Genomic DNA, 21014 nt, shown 5'->3' with positions numbered 1-21014 from the left:
TAAACGTTGGTCTGTAGAGCAAGTCTAGGACAGCCAGGGCCACACAGAGAAGCCGTCTTGGAAAAACAACAACAACAGCAAAGGTTCTCATTTGGGAAAACAAGCTCAGATTCAGAGAGGTGCTGCCCCTTGGTGGTGTTGGAGGGACACAAAAAGTCAGGAAAAGGATTGACAAAGGTCAACCTTGTTTATCATTTCCCAGAAGCTGTTCACCTTGTTTTTGGAAATAGGGTCCGTAATTGGAACTGGAGCTCACTGATTAGAGTGGGTTATCTAGCCAGTGAGTTCCCTGGAGATGCCTATCGTCACCTCTCCAATGCGAAATTATAAGCATATGCCAGCGAGACCCCTGAAGATGCCCGTCTGCATCTCTGCGATGCGGGATTGTAAGCATATGCCACCACATCCCGCTTTTCTTGCATCAGTTCTGGGAATCTGAACTCAGAACTTGGTGCTTTCACAGCTAAACCCTTTCCTGACTAAGCCATCTCCTCAGCTCACCTTACATATTTTTAATAGGTATAAAATTTACATCATGAGGCCATACTTTAAAAAAAAGACAAAAGAGCATATTTTAAAAGTCATACTGAATACAGCTGCAACTGTCTTGGACTTTTGATGACCTGTGGAGTTTGCCCCATGTGAAATCATCTTCCTAGAGTACCCTGGTGACTTCCAGACAGTCCGTTCCCTTAGCCCTTCCTGGGTGGAGACTCCGTGGCTGCCCTCAGGAAATGCTTCTTTAAAATATATCTGGTGGCTCTGTGCATCTGCTCGCAGGAAGGTGTGTTGGTGTGTTTTCCAATTCAGGACTTTTCCATTTGGGGGATTCATCTGTCCCAACAGTCTGGCCACACAACTGGATTCTCACTGTCTTCTGCTGGACTCTCTTTACCTGTAACCAAAGAGTGGAAGGTGTCAGAACAGAGCAGCATGTTTTCATTTTGCTGCTTGTGATGGTAGAAGCCTGTTGGCCTTGTGGCTTGCATCCTCTGATTCTGTCCTCATCCTAAGGGGCTTTTGGGCGCCAACTGTTCAGTGCCAGTAGCTGCCTCCTGAGCAGGTTTCAGGCCCTGGAAGAACTGGGAGGGAAGAAGAAGGGACACACTGGTCACTGTCCCTCAACCTTGCCCTGACCTCCTGAAGCTGAGTGGGGCAAATTGTTGAGGTGTAGCTCAAGGTTCTCCTGTCTTCCCAGGTGTGTTCTGTCTCCTAGCTTCCATAAGGGGCTGTGCCACTGGCTCCTAACACCCCCTCGCCTTCCCAGGGTGATGATGGAGGTGGTCCTCACTGAGGCATAGTGCGGGTCCTCATAGTGAGCACCTGTAGCTGCGTGTGGATCCCACTGCAGATTCGTGTTTGAGGAGGGCAGCTCTGCAGCCCTCCGCCCCTCCCCATCTAAGGACAACTGTCGCACAAAGCTCCACTGACCTCAGTCCCCAGCAGTGAGCTTATGGATGGAAGGCTGAGGAAGACTGACTGTGAGAGGAATAATGATCTGTCTCCTCCTGTTTCAGCTGTGTTGGGGTGGAAGAGGAGGAGGCACCAGATATCGACATTTATCATTGTCCGAACTGCGAGAAAACCCATGGCAAGTCCACGCGTAAGTACCTCAGCCCATCAAGGTCACAGCCCAGTGGCTCTGGTGCTGGGGACCCCTCCAACTTAGCTGACTGCTTTCTGATTGATTCTTGCTCTCAGAGGCAGCCACACAGACTCCACCATCACCAAGGCCTTGCAAGGGCCACACTTAGCACCTATAGACTACCCCATGTTAAGTGTGGGCTTGGGGCTCAGGTGATAAAAGAGGTATTCAGGGCCCCCAGCTTCGCCAAGCCAGACACATATGTATGTTTGTGAATGGCTTTACTATCTATCCTCTAGGAGCTCAGCTTACCCTACCCAGCATCCCACAGTGCCTGTTGCTGTGTATCCGATGTTTCTCCTTTCTACCCTTGTTCTCTGAGCCCTGCTGTGCAGCAGGTGCTAAGGGAATACCCAAGATTTAGGCTCAGCTCATATTGTGCAATTTCATCCAAGTAGGCTTTGAACTCCAAGGCTGAGCCCTAGTTATAAGTAGGGAGTGGACCTGTGGCCTGTAGGAACACAGGGACTGACGTGTGTATGTGTCTGTGTGTGTGTGTGTGTGTAGTAAGTATGTACCTTACCTCTGTCCTCAAGGCTCCTGCCTATGTTGGTGTTAGAAATACTCGCATACACTGCAGGTAGACGCTCTGGCTGTTTCACTGCTCACATGCCATGCCCAAGGCTGGATTGGTTGAGCTGGGGGATTAGGATGGGTCACAGGGGACTGTGTCCAACTCCCTTCATAGTCACTGCGTTGCTCCCCTTTCAGGAGACCCTCACCCAGGTACTCAGTGCAAGCCGAGAGACCATATCCCTGCTTCTGTGCGTTAAGTGCTGTGAACACAGAGAGATGAAGAGAGAGATGCAGATAGTGGGGTAGGGGCAGTGAGGTAGGGATACAGTCAATGGGAAAGACACAGGCAACTCGGGAAGTGGGAGGGGACTCCAGTACAAGAGTTCTCAGCTAACCGTGGAATACAGGCAATGGGGACGGGGAAATGGAGGGCCCACACTCCTGTTCAGTGAGCCAAGGCCTATCTGAGACTCTGGGGACATTGGAGCCTGGCTAACTCCTGGTGAGGCTGGTGGCTGGTGCTAGGTGGGTGGGATCTCCCTGTTCCTGGGCTCTGTCTGCTGTCTCTTGGCTCTTCTAGGGCCTGGCTCTAGAGTGCACATTGCTGAATAATGGGGCAGCTCTGGTTTCTGGTTGTACCTTTGTGTGTCCTCAGCATCTGCCAGTTCAGGACTCCTAAGGTACCTTCCAGACCTCCCCAGACACACTTGGTGCTCAGAGTGTCTCTAAGTCATTGACAATAAGGACAGGAAGGAGTGTTCTCACTGTCCTGGCACCTTGTTAAGCTCAGGGTCTTCTTTATCTTTATATAAGAAATGAGACAGATATGGAGAGCTTCCACTAGGACCCAGAGCTGTCCTGTGGGGCCTGGGAGGTGGGGTCACCGCAGAGCAGGGTTGGATCAAAGATACCAGCAGGCATGTTCTTCTTCTTCTTTTTTTTTTTTTGAGGAACCATTGAATTTTATTGGAGCTGGTACCATATTACATATCTGTAATCCCACTTGTCCCACAGCAAGATGCAAGGTAACAACTGGAAAATCCCCAGAAGCCCACAGGCCAGATAGCCTTGTGGATACCACAGAAAATCTTAAGACCCAGCCTCATGCAAGGTGAAAGGTGAAAATCAATGTCTTCTGCTATCTACATGTGTATTGTGGCACACATTTGCCTACACACACACACACTTGCATACATACAGCACATACATTTGCAAATGTATACATAAACACAAGTCATCAGGTCTCTTTAGTCTTTGAATGTGCAAAGCTTGCAGAAATGTTCTGCTCATTATACGTTCCAAGGAAACAGATTCTGTTTTTTTGTTTTTTTTTTAATTATGTATACAGTATTCCTTCTGCAGGTCAGAAGAGGTCACCAGACCTCATTATAGATGGTTGTGAGCCACCATGTGGTTGCTGGGATTTGAACTCAAGACCTTTGGAAGAGCAGGCAATGCTCTTAACCACTGAGCCATCTCTCCAGCCCCCAGATTCTGTTTTTTTTTTTTTTTTTTTAACCTACCCTTATCCTTAACAATAGAAAAGCTCATGTTTCAGAGTAGCCTGACTCTGGTTTTGATCAAGACTGATCAGCAGCCAGTTGTCCTACTGGTAAATGGAAAAAACTGCTAAACACAATGATTACTGAAACTGAAAGTGCAGGCTGGGCAGAGGCCTTTAAAAGGACTGCAACCATCCCTGTCCCTTCTCCTCACTGCATCTCTAACCATCCTTAGAAAAAGGAATTTCTTCTGACATGTACTTGCACCAAAGTATACTATCTAAGCGCAGAACCCAAATAATGGAGTCAATTGATCATGAATTGGAACTTCCAACATTGTAAACCCAAATGAACTTTTTTGTAGACACAGCTATGGTATTGTTTTTTGCAGTAATGAATAACTGCCTAGCATCTGCATTTAAATAAACGTTTGTTAGATGAATAGTTTCTTTTACTTTCACATCCTAGTTCAGTCAAAGATCACTGTTATGTGCACTAATTAATAACTACTTCACTTTCACCTTTTCCTAATGAGAGAAAAATACTTAGTTTTACAATTGAAGCTGATGTGGAGACAAACCATTTAGTAAACATTTTTCCAGCAGGCATGTTCTTAAGGAGGGGTGGGGTAAGGCTGTGTGTGCTCATCCCAGAGTTCCTAGTGAAGGTGATCTGGAAGATGTTAGGGTCACCCTAAATGATTCATGGTGTCTCAGGGAGTCATTTCTAAGAGACTCTAAATTGTGGAGAGGAAAAAGTTGGAAACTGGGGTTGAGCCCCTTTCAGGAATGTTTGAAGAGGTCCTGACATGAGGGCTCTTGCTGTCTGCTCAGGGTAGAACGTAGGTGTGCTGTGGGACTGAGTGTTGATGAGTGTTGCACCAGTGACGAACAGCTTGATTCTTTTGGTGCTGTCAGGCATCCTCACGGTGTCAACCACCTACCCACTAAGAAAGGCATGTGCACTGCCTCACCAAGACTCAGTCCCTAGGCTTGACTGGAGTTTGAGCAGAGGCTCTACAGTCAACCATGGCCCAGGTACCAGCTCCAGTTCCCATCCCTATCACCAGCTCCCAGGGAGTGACATGCACATAAGGTGCCTGCAGTTTTACCTGCATGCCTACCTGCATGTTTGTTTGTCACTTTTTGCCACAGGCTGGGTTGCTTAAATAGCAGGAGATTCATTTTGTGCCATTCTGGTGACAGAGAAGACCAAAATCAAGGTGCTAGCCCCTCTAGCATCTTCTCACAGGGTAGTGGGTGAGGGAGCCTCCTGTGCTTTCTGTCTCCATCACCTGGATGTCAATTCCATGACTCAGTCTCCTCTCAGGTGCCCCACTTCCTAATCACCTTGAGGACTAAAGATTTCAACATAAGGCTCTGGGGCACAGACCAGTCAGAGTGTGCTGAGATGTGTGTGCACATATGTCCATTTGTGTGTGCTCAGAGGCGGCTGTGTAAACATTGGGGTTAGACTCCTGATGTTATTGAGAGGCTTGTACTCCTTCAAACACCACGGTCCGAAGTCCTAGTCCTTTCTCTGCGAGTCTCTACTAGTCTTGGTTTTGAGCTGAGTGCCTATGAACACTGTGAGCAGTGCTGTCTGTGACGCTGATTTTAGTCACACTTCCATCTCCAAAGCCTCAGTGACAAAAGGCCTCCCATGCTCCTGGAGAGCTCCAGCCTGGGGCTGGTACTAGGAGCCGACTTGAGGTTGAAAACCTTCCTCCTGCTTCCTGTTCCTTCCACCCTGGCTTGAGGCAGGGCCTGCAATGGTGGGTGAAGAGCAGGAGCCAGGGCCTCCCATGCTGCTTTTTCTTCATTAAACAACAGGGGTGTGGGTTTTAAGGTTCAACCCCACATAGTCTCTGTGTGTTCTCTGAGGTGATTTTGGCCAGTAGGTCTTGGTTAAGGCATCAGACAGGTTTATTTGACTAAGAAAAATCTAGTACAGGAGTCTCAGGCTCCTGGACATGAGCCTGGCAAGGTGCCTGATGTGACAGAGGCCAAAGGAACAGTGCTGCTCTGCCACCACAGCGCTGTGGCAAAACGTACTCAGCTGGGTGATGGGACCCAGTTCCCATCCTAACTCAGGCGTCACTGCCCCGTGAAGTCAGTGGGAGCCCGGGTGTTCCCAGCACTGCCCTCTGTTGCTCAGAGGACTGCATGACAACTTCAGTACCAGGGCCTGCTTGACATCCCTGTGCCTCGGGCCATCTTCGTGGCACACTGGCTGCAAGGTGGGGAAAGAGGTGTCGAAAAGGAAAGGTCCTGGCAGAAGGTTACAACTCTTTGTGGAGGACAAGCAGAATGCGTCCCCCACTGTGGGATGGCGAGCACCTTCTAAGAGTCACCTGAGTGAGGAAGGCCAGGGCTGGCGTGGATACCTGACCTCCATTATGAGAACAGGGATGAAGATAAGGAGGTGCGAATGTGGGCTGGTGGTTCTGTGGGAGAGGTTTTGAGTTTGCTGTGCTGGCGAGCTCTCTAGCTTCCTTTTGCCCCCGTGGTGCCCAGGGGCACGTCTTCTTGTGGTGTGGGCTCCGAAGTTGGGTGGCAGCTGTGTTTGGGACAGACCCATCTTGTGTCTCCTCTACAGTCAAGAAAAAGCGGACCTGGCACAAACATGGCCCTGGGCAGATGCCAGACATGAAGCCAGTGCAGAATGGCAGCCAGCTCTTCATCAAGGAGCTGCGGAGTCGAACGTTCCCCAGGTAGGTGATCTTTCTCAGGCGGATGGACCAGCCATTCTTACCCAGGTGGTGGTCCTTCATTGGGTGGTTGGGCCTTTCCAGGTGAAGTGTTTTCTACGGATGATTGGCTTTTCTCAGCTGGGCAGATCTTCCACAGGTACAGGCAGTGCTGTCTATGGGGTGAACCCATCCACTGAAACCCTGCCTCCTTCCCCATCTTCTGATCAGTGCATACAAGGCTGTGTGTACTGTCCCTCTCAGTACACATTACTGTTATTGGGGATTCCCCTTCTAGGGGAAGCAGGAACGTCAGGCCTTCCGTAGACAGGTCACTTCTCTCTTGTGTGTGCACCTCTTGAGGGCACACATTGGCGCTGCTCTGGGTGGAAAGTACCACTCTCCGTCCTGTTTTCTGGCCACCTGCCTCTGCCCTTGCCATGTGGTAGAGGCCTTTCCTTCCCTCTACTGCCTATACCCTTGTTCTGTCTGAGTTCTGGCAAAAAAAGTAGGCAAAGAGCAGTCTCAGGAAACTGTTCCGGGTCACCCACAGTTGTGAGGCTGGTACTGTTTGATAGAAATCTTTATCATTGCACAGAGAGTTCTCAATTGCTGGGTTTCTTTTGATGCTTATTATGTGATGTCACATGATTAACTGATCTATGGTTTACCCTGGCTCCTCTGAGCTGAGTGCTACTACCCCAGCTCCCCAACCTTCACTGAGATGTAGTTCAATAACTATAACACATTCATTTAAAGTCAAGAACTCTTGACATGCGTGTGCCTCCTCACAGGTGTGTGCATCCATACAGGTGTGCGCATTCTCACTGGTGTCTGTATCCTCACAGATGAGTACATTCTCACAGGTGTGTGCATCCTCACAGGCGTGTGCATCCTCACAGGCGTGCGCATCCTCACAGGTGTGCGCATCCTCACAGGTGTCTGCATCCTCACAGGTGTGTACATCTTTATTAGTCAACTTCAGAGCCTTTCATCTCCACAAAGAAATCCTGCCAACTTCTCGTTCCCCATGGCCTTGAGAATCCACGGGCATCTTTACCTTCTGAGCCCATTTTCTCATGTGTAAATCTGAGACATTTCCTAGAAATAGAGTCACCCAGTATTTGGGTGCCTTCTTTTAATCTGATTATTTTCAAGGCTCATCCACATTGTAGCATTTGTCAGGACTTCCTTCTCTTTTTGGTTGAATAATATCCCATTGTCTGGCTGGCTGGACCACTTGCTGTTTATATCATTCAGCTGATGGCCATTTGGGCTGTTTCTGTTTTTGTTTTCATATTTTTGCTTTCTGACTACTGTGAATAATTGTGATCTAAATATTTAGATCCACGTTTTTGTGTAGTCGTGTTTCCATTTGTTAGCGTGCAGCCACTGGGTCAGATGGAAATTCTGTGTGTAATAGTCTGAGAACTACCAGGATGCTTTGCAAGGCGGTGGCATCATGTGACATTCCTGCCAGCCTACAGGAGGGAGTTCTCCAGCTCCCGTTCCTGTCTAGCTTTGGATCTGGCCAGCCGTCCTGTGGGTGAGAAGTGGTCTCTTATATTTTGACTTGCATGCCTTTCATGACTAGAGATGTTGAACAACTTTTAATTTACATGTGGGCTTTTTTCTTCTTAGGGAGTCTACTGAGATCCTTTGCCTCATACACTGTGTGTGTACACACACGTGTGCACCTGCGTTTGGAGGCCAGAGTATAATCTTAGGTGTTGTTTAACTGGCATGATCTCTCTCTCTCTCTCTCTCTCTCTCTCTCTCTCTCTCTCTCTCTCTCTCTCTCTCTCTCTCGATGGGATTCCCCCAGCCCTTTGCCTCACACTTTAAAATTGTTTATTATATTTATATATTTATTTGCATATGTGTGTAAATGCATTCATGTGCATGAACAGGCCTGGAGGTACTTTTATCTGCTGAGCCATCTCACTGATCTTGCCTCATATTCAAAGTTTTTAAAATTTACTTTATGAGTGTTTTGCCTCTGTGTGTGTGTGTGCGCGCGCACGCACCACATGCATTTTCAGTGCCCATGGAGGTCAGAAGAAGGCAGCAAATCTCCTGAACCCAGAATTATGAGTGGTTTTGAGCTGTCATGTAGGTACTAGGAACCAAACCCGGGTCGTCAGCAAGAGCAACGAGTACTTTTAACCACCGAGCTATCTCTCCAGCACCACCCCCTCACACCTTTTAAAATAATATTTGTGTCGTTGACCTGTAAAGGTTCTTTGCACATTGTAATGCCTTTTAAGAATTCTGTGTATGTGTTTGTGTCTGTGTGGCCCTATGTATTCATAAGTAGAGGAGCTTGTAGAGTCTAGAAGAGGGCATTGGATCCCCAGGAGCTGGAGTTACCACCTGGCAGTATTCTCTCTCCAGCTCCTCTTTCCATATTCTCGATGCATACTCCTTGTGCATGACTGGCAGATACTTCCTGCCCCATAGTTTGTCTTTTTGCTTTCTTGATGGTGGCCTTTGAAGCAGAAAGTACTTTCGATGTTGTTGGTTTTATCTAATCTTCCAATTGTTTCTTGTGCTCTTGTTGTGATCTAAAGCCTTCGCAAAATCCAGGATCATGAAGATTTATCTTCCTGTCTTCTCCTAAAGGGTTTGTAGTTGTAACATTTAGTGTGTACTTTGATACATGTTGAGTTAATTTTTGCAATTAGAATGGAGTAAAATCTAACTTCCTTCCCCCCCTCCCATATCACTTGTTGGAAAGACTACCTTTTGCTATTAGACGGTCTTGCCATCTTTGTTGAAATCATTTGCTCTTAAGTGTCCTCATTTATGTCTGAACAAAATTCGAGGTACTGTCCATGTTTGTTCTTGTGCCAGGAGCACACTTGACTCCTGTAGTAAATTATGGAGTAAAGAGCTGTGGGTCCTGAACCTTTGCTCTGATTTCAAGATCGTGTTTGTTATTCTGGATCCCTCATGTGGTCCATGGACTTTTAGATCAGCTTGTGAGTTTTGACAGATTCTACAAGATGAAGTAGAAGGATTTGTTTTGCTTTCTTTTTGCCATGTAGGGGTGCAAGAGAGAGAAAGGAGAGAGAGATTGATTTACCTAGGTGATGGTGTCTCTCTGTGGAAAGGGTGGCCAGCATACAGGAACATAGTAGAGTTTTTCTGTCTCTCATCATTGTGGTACCTGGCTTCCATGTTCCATCACAGTTACCAGTGGACCTGTGTGCCTTGCTCTCAGTGGTGGGTGGCTGGAATCAGCACCACAAACTTGCCTACAGCTGTCTTAGTAGTTTTCAGGGTGCTGTGGCGGGCCAACCTCCTGGAGCATGGGCGGCACATAGCCAGATATCCTGAGGTGCCGGACCCACCCTTTCTCCACAGTGCTGAAGATGTGGTGTCCCGTGTACCAGGCAGCCAGCTCACCGTGAGCTACATGGAGGAGCATGGCTTCACCGAGCCCATTCTTGTCCCCAAGAAAGATGGACTGGGCCTATCTGTTCCTGCGCCGACATTCTATGTGAGTGACGTGGAGAACTATGTGGGTGAGTACTGTCCTTTGTGTAGGGGTAGGGAGGTGTTGGGATGAGGAATTGTGCTGTGTATAAGCACCCTGGCTTTATCCTTGTCTGATGAGAGTAGGTAAGGCTTAAAGCTCCTGAGCCAGGATCTACCACTGAGCCTGGAGCCCCAGTGATCCTTCTGTGGCTGTCCCCGCTTTTCCTTCCCAGTGCAGGCTTTACAGGCCACACTCTCCACTGTAAATGAGTGCTAAGAATCTGAGCTCAGAAGATGTAAATACTTTGCTTTACCCAATGATCTATCTCCAAGACTTTCATGAAGATTTCATTGTTTGTTTGTTTGTTTGTTTGTTTGAGACAGGGCTTCATTGTTTGGCTCTGGATGGTCTGGAACTCTTTATGTAGACCAAACTGGCCTTGAACTCACAGAGCTCTGCCTGTCTCTGCTACCACACCTGGCACGTGGAACACTTTAAATACACAGAAGAAAGAGACAAACAGCAAGCCTGTGCACCTGGCTGTTGGCCACACCCTCCCACCAGTTGTGGGTTGATTTTCTTGTCCCCTAACTTTTTTTCCTTAAAGTGTTTGAAGACCTACCTTTGCCTATATCATTTTGTGCATGAACTCCAATGCTAGTTGAATATGGTTTTAAATCTACTTGCAATTCAGTCACTGCTCCATATTGATAATTCCATGATGGAGTCACAAGGGTGTCTTCTGACACTGTGACATGATGTTATCATCTACAAATGTGTTGGGCCACATTCTTGGCTATCCTGGGATACATGTGACTGTGGGCTGCAGGTTGGATACGCTTATACTTTGACCTAATTCTCCCCAGTTCCCTCAGAGAATTCCTGTTTAGAGTTGCTGAGAAGGCTTGCCATGTAATGATGACCTGAGTTTCACATTCCCAGAACCTACATGAAAAGCTAATGTGGTAGTGTGCATCTATAATCCCAGCACCCTTCCTGTGAGATGGAAGCCTGGGACAGGAGTTACCCAGAAGCTCACAGCCAGCTAGTCTGGAGTATGTAGCAACAAAGAGCAAAGAGTAGAAGGTGGAGACCAACTCCCGAGAGTTGTCTTTTGACCTCCACATGCACACTTGCATTCACATACATGATATGCACAATGCACCCATTTACATGTGCAAAGTTCTGGGTTTTATCTCCAGAAATACAAAAGACTCTTTACATTGGGTCATCTGACTCAGAATTAAACAAGACCCATGGGTTTTCGTGTCCCTTACATATTCTTTTGTGACAGCCTCACACCCCTGCCATTTTGTCAGTTTTGTGGGTCCTACAGAATTTCTCATCTCAAGGTTGTCAGAGCCCCTGCTGTGGCATCCAGCAGCTCTCTGTGTCCTGGGTGTTTTCCCATGAGCTCTGGCTTACAGGCCTTGCATTCTCACTCAAGGATTTGTGTCTCTCCCTACCCAGTGGGGGCTCCTCCATCTTTGAGGACACCTACAGTGCCTAACACACACCTGTAATGGTGCTGCCATGGTCAGTGGGGCCTGATGTCCAGGCTTCTTGTCCACAGATGTTCCAGAAGTTCCCTCCTTGTGTTTGAGCAGCCACTGTTGACCTGTACAAAGGGCATGTTTGCCTGTCCATTCTGTATTGTTTCTTCCTCTCTCTCTCATGACTTTTCTATCCTTGGTTATTTGAAGAGCTTCAGCTTTTCCTCATCAGCTACAGAAAGGGCAAAATAAGTGTTCTCTCCTTTAGTTATCGATTAATCAGAACAGCAAGTTGGTGGCTGTATTAATTCTGTATTAGAATTCTACCACTGTAATAAAATATTTGAGACAAACATTTTACAAAAGGGGAAAGGTTATTTGAACTTATGGTTCTATAGCTACAAGTCCATAATCATGGGTCTCAAAGTTTTACATCCCTAATAAGATTGTGTGTGATGGTGCAAACTGGTCATATAATATACCCATGAGATGAGGAAGCAAAGGAAAAAGGAACAAGGGTCCTACAATTCTCTCCAGGGACTTCCCTGTAATTGGGCGTTTCTCTCCCATCTACCTGTTCCCAAATACTTGGCAGCTGCTTTCCAAATTACTACATAGAGGCTTATATTAATTGTAAATGCTTGGTCAATAGCTCAGGCTTGTTATTAGCTAGCTCTTACATTTTAGGTTAACCCTTGTTTCTTATTTATGCTCTGCCATGTATCTCTTGCTCCCTCTGCGTCTGCTGGCTACTCCTCTGATTCTGCCCTTCCCCTTCCCTTCATAGTCAGGTCATCAGGCCTATACTTCCTGCTTGGCTACTGACCAGTTGGTGTTTTATTGAACCAATTTGAGTGATAAATCTTTACAGTGTCCAAGAGGATCATTCCACAGTATTTCCCTGTGATCTAGCATCCTCCCTACTTCCTAAATGTTTCTTTACCTCCAAATAGCAGCACAGAGTGGGGCCAAGCCTTTGTGTAGCCACACCAAACAAATGCCTTTGAAATTCAGGGCTCCTGGGTTTTAATATTATTCTGGATGTTATCTTCAAGATGTCTGTTGTTCTCTTCAGCTCACATTGACTATGCACCGGTATATTTATTTGCTGACATGGTCTTTCTAACTGAGGAGAGATTCACTACTTCACAGTGTTATGTTACTAGGTCCAAGAAAGGAGCATCAGTTACTTGAATTCACAGCAATTGTAGGTAGAGAAGATAAGGTCAACCCTTATCTATTCTGTGGGGGCACTGCCCATAGGAGAGTGTACTAGGGCAACCGAGGACATGCAAGTGTCCACCCTCATCACGTCCTCTAGGGAGGCCATAGTACTTTCCTGGCATGCTCATGTCTTCTCACTTCCTCTCCAGGGCCAGAGAGAAGCGTGGATGTGACAGACGTCACAAAGCAGAAAGACTGCAAAATGAAGTTGAAAGAATTTGTGGACTATTACTATAGCACCAACCGCAAGCGTGTCCTCAATGTGACCAACCTCGAATTCTCAGACACCAGGTGACAGGCTGCTCTGGGGTGGGCTTTGGTGGGTTGACTCAGGGTCAGTGTCCCCAGTCTCCAGTTCTCAGAATGGTGTCAGGACTCTAAGGGCTGACCTGGATCCTGCATGGGGTTCTGGGGTTGTGAAACCTGGTTCAGGGTTCTACTCTGGTGCGGGGACTGTGAGGCCTTGCTTGGGGTTCTGCCCTGGGTAGAGGCTGCAAGGCCTGACTTGGTGTCTTACTCTGAGTGGCCTGCTGCTGTCCTGTGAGTTGCCCAGAAATCACCATGCAGGCTTGATTCTCCTTTCTCTTAAAGCGCACTGCAACAACTCAGATGAAATAGAAGCAAAAAGGAAACCACCCCACTCCCAGAGAAAGCCACTGAGGCAGTATGAATGAGGCCCTTCCAGAGGCACATGCTCCTCACACACAGCGATGGTGTGCTGAGATGACACACAAACACAGAAGCACAATCTGTGACATACACTCATGACACTGCGCACACCTGTTCACACTCGTAATACACTCATGCACGCCTAGGGACACACTAAGGCACAGCACAAGGACATACTCTCATGTCACACTGAAGCAGCACACTGACACACCCATTATCATGACATACTCATAGAACAAGATATAGACACACTCAAGACAGACATACTTACAGACATTCACACTCATGAACACTCTGAGACACAGCATTGACATGGTCAGGATATCTGCAACATATTCGTTATATGACTGAAACTCTCAACACACTGTGACTCTCACTGGCACCACACTCAACACTTCCATCATATACTCCCTGCTACATGTACCAACACCTTTGTGTGCACACCTACATGGTGGCTGCTCTGTTTCTCCCCTAGGCCTACTACTTGCCTCGACTTATGAGGACACTCACAGGTGTCCCAAGAGTCCCTGGTGTTATTATTAGCATGATCCCTGTGGGATGGGGTGTCTGTGGGTCAGTTATGTATAGTCTCTGCCCTTTCTTGAGGCTGGGGCAGCAGGACCAGGCTGGGTTCTTGGTGGCATTTTCATGGAGATGGGGAGCTCCCGTACACTAGCCAGGAGAGACATAGTAAGCCTGGGGGTCACACACATGAAAATCAGAGAGCACAGACAGGGAGAGGAGCCTGGGGGCTGATGGCCTTTATGGGTCCTAGGCTTCTTCCAAATGAGGGTTTTTATTGATCTGCTACAGAAGGAGGCATGAGTTCCCTGGGGTCCCTGAGGGGGATTGTTCATGCACACTGAATGTGGAGGTCAGCAGAGTTGGACATATACAGTGCCTGTCCCACAGAGAGGTAGTCCCTAACTGCAGAACTTGCATGGGTCATATTGAGGGTGTGGAAGGAGGTTAGGGACTAGGGGTTGTCAGGGATGCTGGAGTCCTACCTAGGTATGGGAAAGGCTGTCTCATATGTAAGATGGACACAGAGGATCAGGTTATACGGAACTACTCCAGACAGCCTGGTATATGTAGACTTCAACAGAGGCAAAGTAGAGATTTGTGGGCTAGGTGTAGAGGCATGACAGACCCTGTGTGGCCCGAGGCAGCAAGAACATTCAAATCTGCTTCCCTGTCACTGCACATGGGGGCTGACATTTCGGTAAACCCCAGGTGTATTAGATTATCTTCTATTGCTGTGAAAGACACCATAACCAAAAGCAAGTTGGGGAGGAAAGGGTTTATTTCATTTTATAGCTATGGTCCATCATGCAGGGACGTCAGGGAGGGAGCCTGGAGACAGGGACTGCAGCAGAGGTCATGGAAGAACGCTGTGGGGCTTGCCTACAGGCCAGTCTGATGAAGGCATTTTCTCAAATGAGGTTCCCTCTTGTCAGATGACTCTGGCTTGGGTAAAGTTGAAAGAAACTAACCAACACACCAAGTCACCTCTGCCTTTTCCTACCTTCCCTGAAAGTGTTGTAGCTGATTTGACAGCAACTAAATGTGACAGGGAGTCTCTGGTCTGCCTATGTTTGCCCCAGAGAGAGGTGGTTTTTCTTCAAATGGTACAGGAGACACTGGGCCATGTGAGAAACATTTCTTCAGAGAGTCTTGTGATACCAACTCCAGCGGGCCACTTTAAAGGCTCACCCTCTTCCCGGGTAGAGACAACATCCTCCGTGGCCTCCGCAGCCCCACACAGTGACTGGACTCCTTCCACCCTCTGGAGCGCTTGGTTTACCCCCTAAAAAGTGAGACGGCTACCTGCAGATTTACGAGGTAGCATGTGGAAGGAGCCTTGTGCTGTTCCTACTTTAGAATGCATTAAAAATGGAAGCTCTGGGCCCCATTCCCTGACTGCTCTTCCTTTTATGACCCCAGAATGTCCAGCTTTGTGGAGCCACCTGACATTGTGAAAAAACTATCGTGGGTGGAAAACTACTGGCCTGATGACGCCTTGCTGGCCAAGCCCAAGGTGACCAAGTATTGCCTGATCTGTGTGAAGGACAGCTACACCGACTTCCACATAGACTCTGGGGGTGCCTCGGCCTGGTACCATGTCCTCAAGGTGAGCCACATCTCTCAAAACATAGCTCACCCTTTGTCTCCTATTCTCTGTCCTCAAGATTATAGCCCTTCCAGGCCCTGTCTGTGGCTAGGAAGTTACCCATTTCCAGTGTAAGGGGATACTGGGATGGCCAGTTCTGGGGCAGGAAGCCCACTAGATGTGTATGGGTAGAGGTACTAGTGACATATATGTATTTCCCGTTTCTAATGTCCTTAGGGCTCATTAACAATTATGGGAGGCCACTGGGTCACCTAATGCCCCAAGTAGAGTGCAGAGGTGCTGGGAAGACCTCTCAGCAACTACATTGACATCTGCAGGCAAGATGGCGGGTACCTGAGCCAGTAGGGAGGGTTGAGGGGCTTATCATGGAGGCAAAGGGGGACTTAAGAGAACAAGATGTATAGAACAACAGAAACCCTGAGCTTGGGCTCTGCTGGCAGCTATACATCTGCCGACTAGCTGTGCTGGACCCGGGGTGCTGGACTCACACTCTTTCTGGCTCTGTGAGACTCTAAGAAGTCATCATGGCGTCTGTTCCCAGAGCATGAGGATGAGGCTCTTTCTGCTCTGGGTGCAGAGCCTGGCCGGACTCGCACATGACCACCCGGGAAATGATGACTATCATTTAGTCCAGTCTGGAAGCCCTGAAGCTCTCGAGAGCAGAGCTGTTAAAGACTTGTTGCGTGGCAGTTTGCGTTTTTATTACCCCCGGGCACACGTGGGATTTGTGGTGCCATGGAATAATGTGTGTACTGCTCCTGACCATATCAGGCTCACACATCTAGAACCTCCCTAACAGGCAGACTTCCAAAATTAAAACAGTATTGCAGGTGGGAGTGGCGAGCCTGTAAGGATGCTTTTCAGGTCAGAACCCATCACCCGACCCCAGCCGGCTGAGAAGGGCGCCCATTGTCCCTAGCACTGGTGGACCCTGCTGCCTGCCTCTGTGCCCAGCTTCTAGTAGGCTATATTCCCTGGGAAAGAGTCTCTAGCACCTATAGACTCTACCCCATTCGTAATGTTACCAGAACCCTGGGGATCTCCATCTATCCCAGTGTTCCCCAACTCCCTATGACTTCTGCCCCACTCAGCATCCTCAGCACCCAGTGTACTCTGCCCCCACCCCAACATCCTTAGCACCCAGCAGATTATCTTCCACCTCAGCAGCCCAGCACTAGGTGGCCTCTGCCCCACATCCCTGGTCTTGCGGCTCTACCAGTGGGCTCTTTTTGCAGGGGGAGAAGATCTTCTATCTGATCCGGCCAGCTTCAGCCAACATCTCCCTGTATGAGCGCTGGCGGTCAGCTTCCAACCACAGTGAGATGTTCTTTGCTGACCAGGTGGACAAGTGCTATAAATGCACTGTCAAACAGGGACAGACCCTCTTCATCCCCTCAGGTGAGTGTGCAGGACCCAGGCTGACTGGCTGTCATACTCACTGCCTATTCCTCATGCTGGAGTGTCTTGCTGTCCCTGGCTGGCCCAGCCCTCATGGAAGGACCAGCAGTGGGCCTTTCACAGCAGGAGGCCTGGGTGGTGGACCTGCCCTAGCCAGCACCAGGTTTCCTCGGGGCTGTGTGGCAGCTGGTTTTGGCATGGGAGACCTGGCTCAGTCAGTAGCTCTAGAGGAGGAGGGTAGGCATTAGAAGTGTTCCTAAGGAATGCTTAAACTAATATAATAAAGTATGCCCTGAGCAGCTGAGGTTGCCAGGTTCTCCTGGGAGGGTGAATCCCAGAGCTGAAGAGTCCACTCTGAAAGACTCCTTCCCTCTGAAGTAATTTGACCACATCTTGAGAGTGGGGCGCAGGCCCCACTGTCCCATGCAGGAGCTGGGACCTTTCCTTATGATTATGTATATGGCTTTTTGTTTAAAATCAGGATCCAAATGAGGCCCCAGAACCTGACTGAACTCAGCCTCTGACTCTGGCTCTAGGATCTCCCTTCCCTGAAGCCATCCTCACACTTACTTTGGGAGGCCTTTTAGTTCTCTGGAGTCTGGCCCCAGCTCCATCCCCTGAAATAACCTAGAGACAAATCTCAGCCTCTAGGAAGAGTGACAATTCCAGCCCTGCCTCTTCTCACCTCGGTGTGGGCAGGTCTGAGATTGGGCTCCCTCTCCTGATGCTGGGCTGCCCGGGGGTGTCCTGACTATGTCTGGTTGGCTCTAAAGCCTCAGTTTCTATCTGTCTGGTACTGGGGTGTTACCTCAGACACACTCTGCTCTCCGTCTTTCTCAGAGGTTCCTACCTGGCCCAAGCAGGGAGGAACAATGAGGCAAGGCCTGGGATGGTAGGAGCTGTAGTCCATGGTGAGTGGGGAAGATGAAAGCAGTTATGGGAAGAAGGTAGAAGCTAGCCACAGCTCTGCATGTCTCCCTCAGGCTGGATATATGCCACACTCACGCCCGTGGACTGCCTGGCCTTCGCTGGACATTTCCTCCACAGCCTCAGTGTGGAGATGCAGATGAGGTAGGGACTCCTGTAGTGCTGTCTACCCTTGGACCAGGCTGCCCAACGGGCACCATAGCCAGACTCCTGGCTGGACTCAGCTATGGGTTGCTATGCTGACATCTTTGTGTTGAGGGAAGGAGGAACGGGTTCCATGGTCTGGGCTAGGGCAAGCTTAGTGGTGGTTTGGGATCAGGAAGGCTGCTGTCATCTTTCGTGGACTATGGCCAACCTCTCTAGTAACCGCAACCCACTGCTTCAACTCAGAGTGACCATCACTTTGGATCTCTTCAGGTGCAGGGGAGGCTGAGCTGGCTCGGTAGCCTGGATCTCCCTTTGGTGTGGCCTACTTGATGCTCCCTGCACTGATTCTTTCTTTTCTGTGGCTTCCAGGGCGTATGAAGTGGAAAGAAGGTTAAAACTAGGCAGCCTGACTCAGTTTCCCAACTTTGAAACTGCCTGCTGGTACATGGGGAAGCACCTATTGGAAGCATTCAAAGGTACCTATCATTCCAAGTTGGGTGACTTGAGCCTGCAGTCCTGGTCTAAGGGACATCTTGGCCCTTTGTGAGCCCTGGTCATGCCCCCTTAGGACACAGGATAAGAGGGTCCCTGGGGTCTTGTTGTAAGCTCTGACCCACCTAGACAGGGCTGGGGGTCCTGGGCAGAGAGGGGAAATAGACAAGGCCTGCCCAAGGCCCTGTTTGGTAAGCTTCATGTGGGATGGGTAGAGATGGGAGGTCAGTCATTTCCCTGCAGGGCAGGTGCCAGGTGGGCGGGTACCCCAGATTCCAAGGAGAACCGTTGGCAGTTGGACTGGTGCCCTGGGGCAGTGGCCTCTGGAAGGCCTCTTGCTGGGGCAGGCTAAGCAGACACCACACTAACCTATCGTGTCCTTCCCAGGTTCTCACAAGTCTGGGAAACAGCTGCCCCCACATTTAGTCCAAGGAGCTAAAATTCTCAATGGTGCTTTTAGGTCATGGACGAAGAAGCAGGTAGGGAGCACTCACTTGTGTTCTTGTCTGAGGGAACAGGGAGTGGGTGGGGAAGAGAGCAAGCGTGTGTCCTACAGAGCAAGTGTAGGCACTGTCTTCCCCAGGCCTAAACTGGCCTGCTGACACTAATTATGATTCCCTGAGGGGTGTGTTGGACAGATGTAGGTCGTCTGGGTCAGCCTGGAGTTATTGGCCCCAGGGCTAGATTCCCTCAGGAGTTTTGGCTAGGACAAGTTTCTGATAACCTGGAGAGGGCAGGCAGGGCCCCAGGAAGGGCTGGTGCATTGACCACACATCTGGATCTGGACAGGAAGTGCTAGGGATGCACTCGTGGCTCCTGTCACTCAGCATCCACACAGCCTGTGGATGTAGCCTCCCAGCTAACTTGCTTTGTGACCTGGGGACACCTTTCCCTCCTCCTTATCCTCTCCTGTGCACTGGTTTTCTCCAGCCCCTGGGAACTGTTTCTCAGAGGTCACGAGGATGAAAGTGGTCCACTGACTTTCTCCTCTTGCCTGGATTGTCGCTACAGAAGGAGAAATGAGTCTGGTCTAGCCTAGAGTAACCTTGTGATATTGTCTCCTGCTAGGGGCTCTCGCTATGCAGAGTGCCTGTTCACCTGCTACTTGAGGGACAAGGGGCCACTTCTAGGTCACAGAGAAAAGTGGGAGGTCTCAGAGAGCCTTAGCAGAGGCCAGGTAGGGAACCATGTCCATGGCCTGTTTCTACCCATGTGTGGGCCTGATGGAGTGGGCTGCCAGTGTTCTCCTGGGACCATTCAATGGCTGCCATCTTCTTGAGACTCAGAGCTGGGACAGTCCAGGGGTCCCTCCCACCTCACCTTAACTACATGGTCAGGAAGAGAAAGCTGGCCACATCCACTCCATAGTCAGCTAGCTGGTGGTGGCATCAGACAAGGCCCAGTCTTTTCCACTAACAGAAGCGGCTCACAGAGACAGGGCCCAGGATCTTGGGCACCAGGCCTTAAGGGCTCCATGGCAGCCTCTCATCCCATGGGATGGCCATGGCCTTGGCTGGGCAGACAGGGAATGACTGAGGTACTGCGGTGGCCAGGTTGGCACTGACCCCACTGTTCCACAGGCTTTGGCAGAGCACGAGGACGAGCTCCCCGAGCACTTCCGGCCCTCGCAGCTCATCAAGGACCTGGCCAAAGAGATCAGGCTCAGCGAGGTAACGCCATGCCAGGGTGGCAGACCCCTGGGACGAGCCTGCCAGGGAACTTTCTCTGCGTTAGTGTTGTGCCATTGTGTGGAGAGTGCTTGGGGATAAAGGCGAAGGGAGAGAAGAGTGGGGAACCCTGAGTCCAGTCTGACTCCCAGTTCTCCTGAGTCTGGGGGAACTGGGCCTGTGTCACACGGGGCTCTAGGGTTCTGTGGACATGTCTTGTGTTATTGGACAGCGTGTGAGCATGCGGCATGCCCCTTGACAATGTGGAGCAAATACGGATGTCACATGGTGTGGGCTGTGTGCTCCTTTCTGGCTATAAGGGTCCCCCGAGTCCTGTCATGGTCTAGAGGGAACACAAATGATCCTCTCCTTTTCCCACACCAGAACGCCTCCAAAACTGTCCGACCTGAAGTAAATGCTGTCGCCTCCTCAGATGAGGTCTGTGATGGGGACCGGGAGAAGGAGGAACCGCCATCTCCTATTGAGGCTACCCCACCTCGATCCCTTCTGGAGAAAGTGTCCAAAAAAAAGACACCCAAGACTGTGAAGATGCCCAAGCCATCCAAAATCCCCAAGCCCTCCAAGCCCCCCAAGCCCCCCAAAACCCTGAAGCTCAAGGATGGAAGCAAGAAGAAAGGGAAGAAGTGCAAGGAGTCAGCCTCACCCACCATCCCCAACCTGGACCTGCTTGAGGCCCACACAAAGGAGGCGCTGACCAAGATGGAGCCACCCAAGAAAGGAAAGGTGAGGCCCTTGAGCTCCTCCCCCTAATGTGCTAAGGTCACACCAGAGGGAACAGCAAGGACTGACATGTTTTTGCTCTCCTTTGTTACTGGGTGGGGAGGGGAGACCAGCTGTGGAGTATGGTCTCCAGAGAGTACAGGGGTCCAGGGTCTGCCTATTGATAAATCTGAACAAAATACTTCCCTGTCTGCCAGCCATTAGGCCTGCACATGAGGCCAAGACCCCAGAAAGATCCCGCAGAGCAGTGAGGCCCCTGGAGAGAGCTAGCACAGCATGTTTATGTGTGGCG

General features: G+C 49.6%; 1 protein-coding gene across 1 annotated transcript in view; it reads left to right on the top strand.

Annotated features, from left to right (window-relative positions):
- Phf2 (PHD finger protein 2) overlaps window positions 1-21014 on the top strand; it is a 77456-nt gene that overhangs the window by 40838 nt on the left and 15604 nt on the right. Inside the window, exons 2-12 of the mRNA XM_057787537.1 lie at window positions 1518-1603; window positions 6262-6376; window positions 9719-9879; window positions 12700-12841; window positions 15164-15350; window positions 16586-16748; window positions 17732-17819; window positions 18192-18298; window positions 18702-18793; window positions 19895-19984; window positions 20366-20725. Coding sequence (XP_057643520.1) covers window positions 1518-1603; window positions 6262-6376; window positions 9719-9879; window positions 12700-12841; window positions 15164-15350; window positions 16586-16748; window positions 17732-17819; window positions 18192-18298; window positions 18702-18793; window positions 19895-19984; window positions 20366-20725 — 1591 coding nt within the window. The remainder of the gene's footprint in view (window positions 1-1517; window positions 1604-6261; window positions 6377-9718; window positions 9880-12699; window positions 12842-15163; window positions 15351-16585; window positions 16749-17731; window positions 17820-18191; window positions 18299-18701; window positions 18794-19894; window positions 19985-20365; window positions 20726-21014) is intronic.

The sequence above is a fragment of the Chionomys nivalis genome, chromosome 13, assembly GCF_950005125.1.
Source record: "Chionomys nivalis chromosome 13, mChiNiv1.1, whole genome shotgun sequence".
Taxonomy (NCBI): Eukaryota; Metazoa; Chordata; class Mammalia; order Rodentia; family Cricetidae; genus Chionomys; species Chionomys nivalis.
The sequence above is the reverse complement of the archived record's forward strand: the minus strand, read 5'-3'. Positions and strand labels throughout refer to the sequence as shown.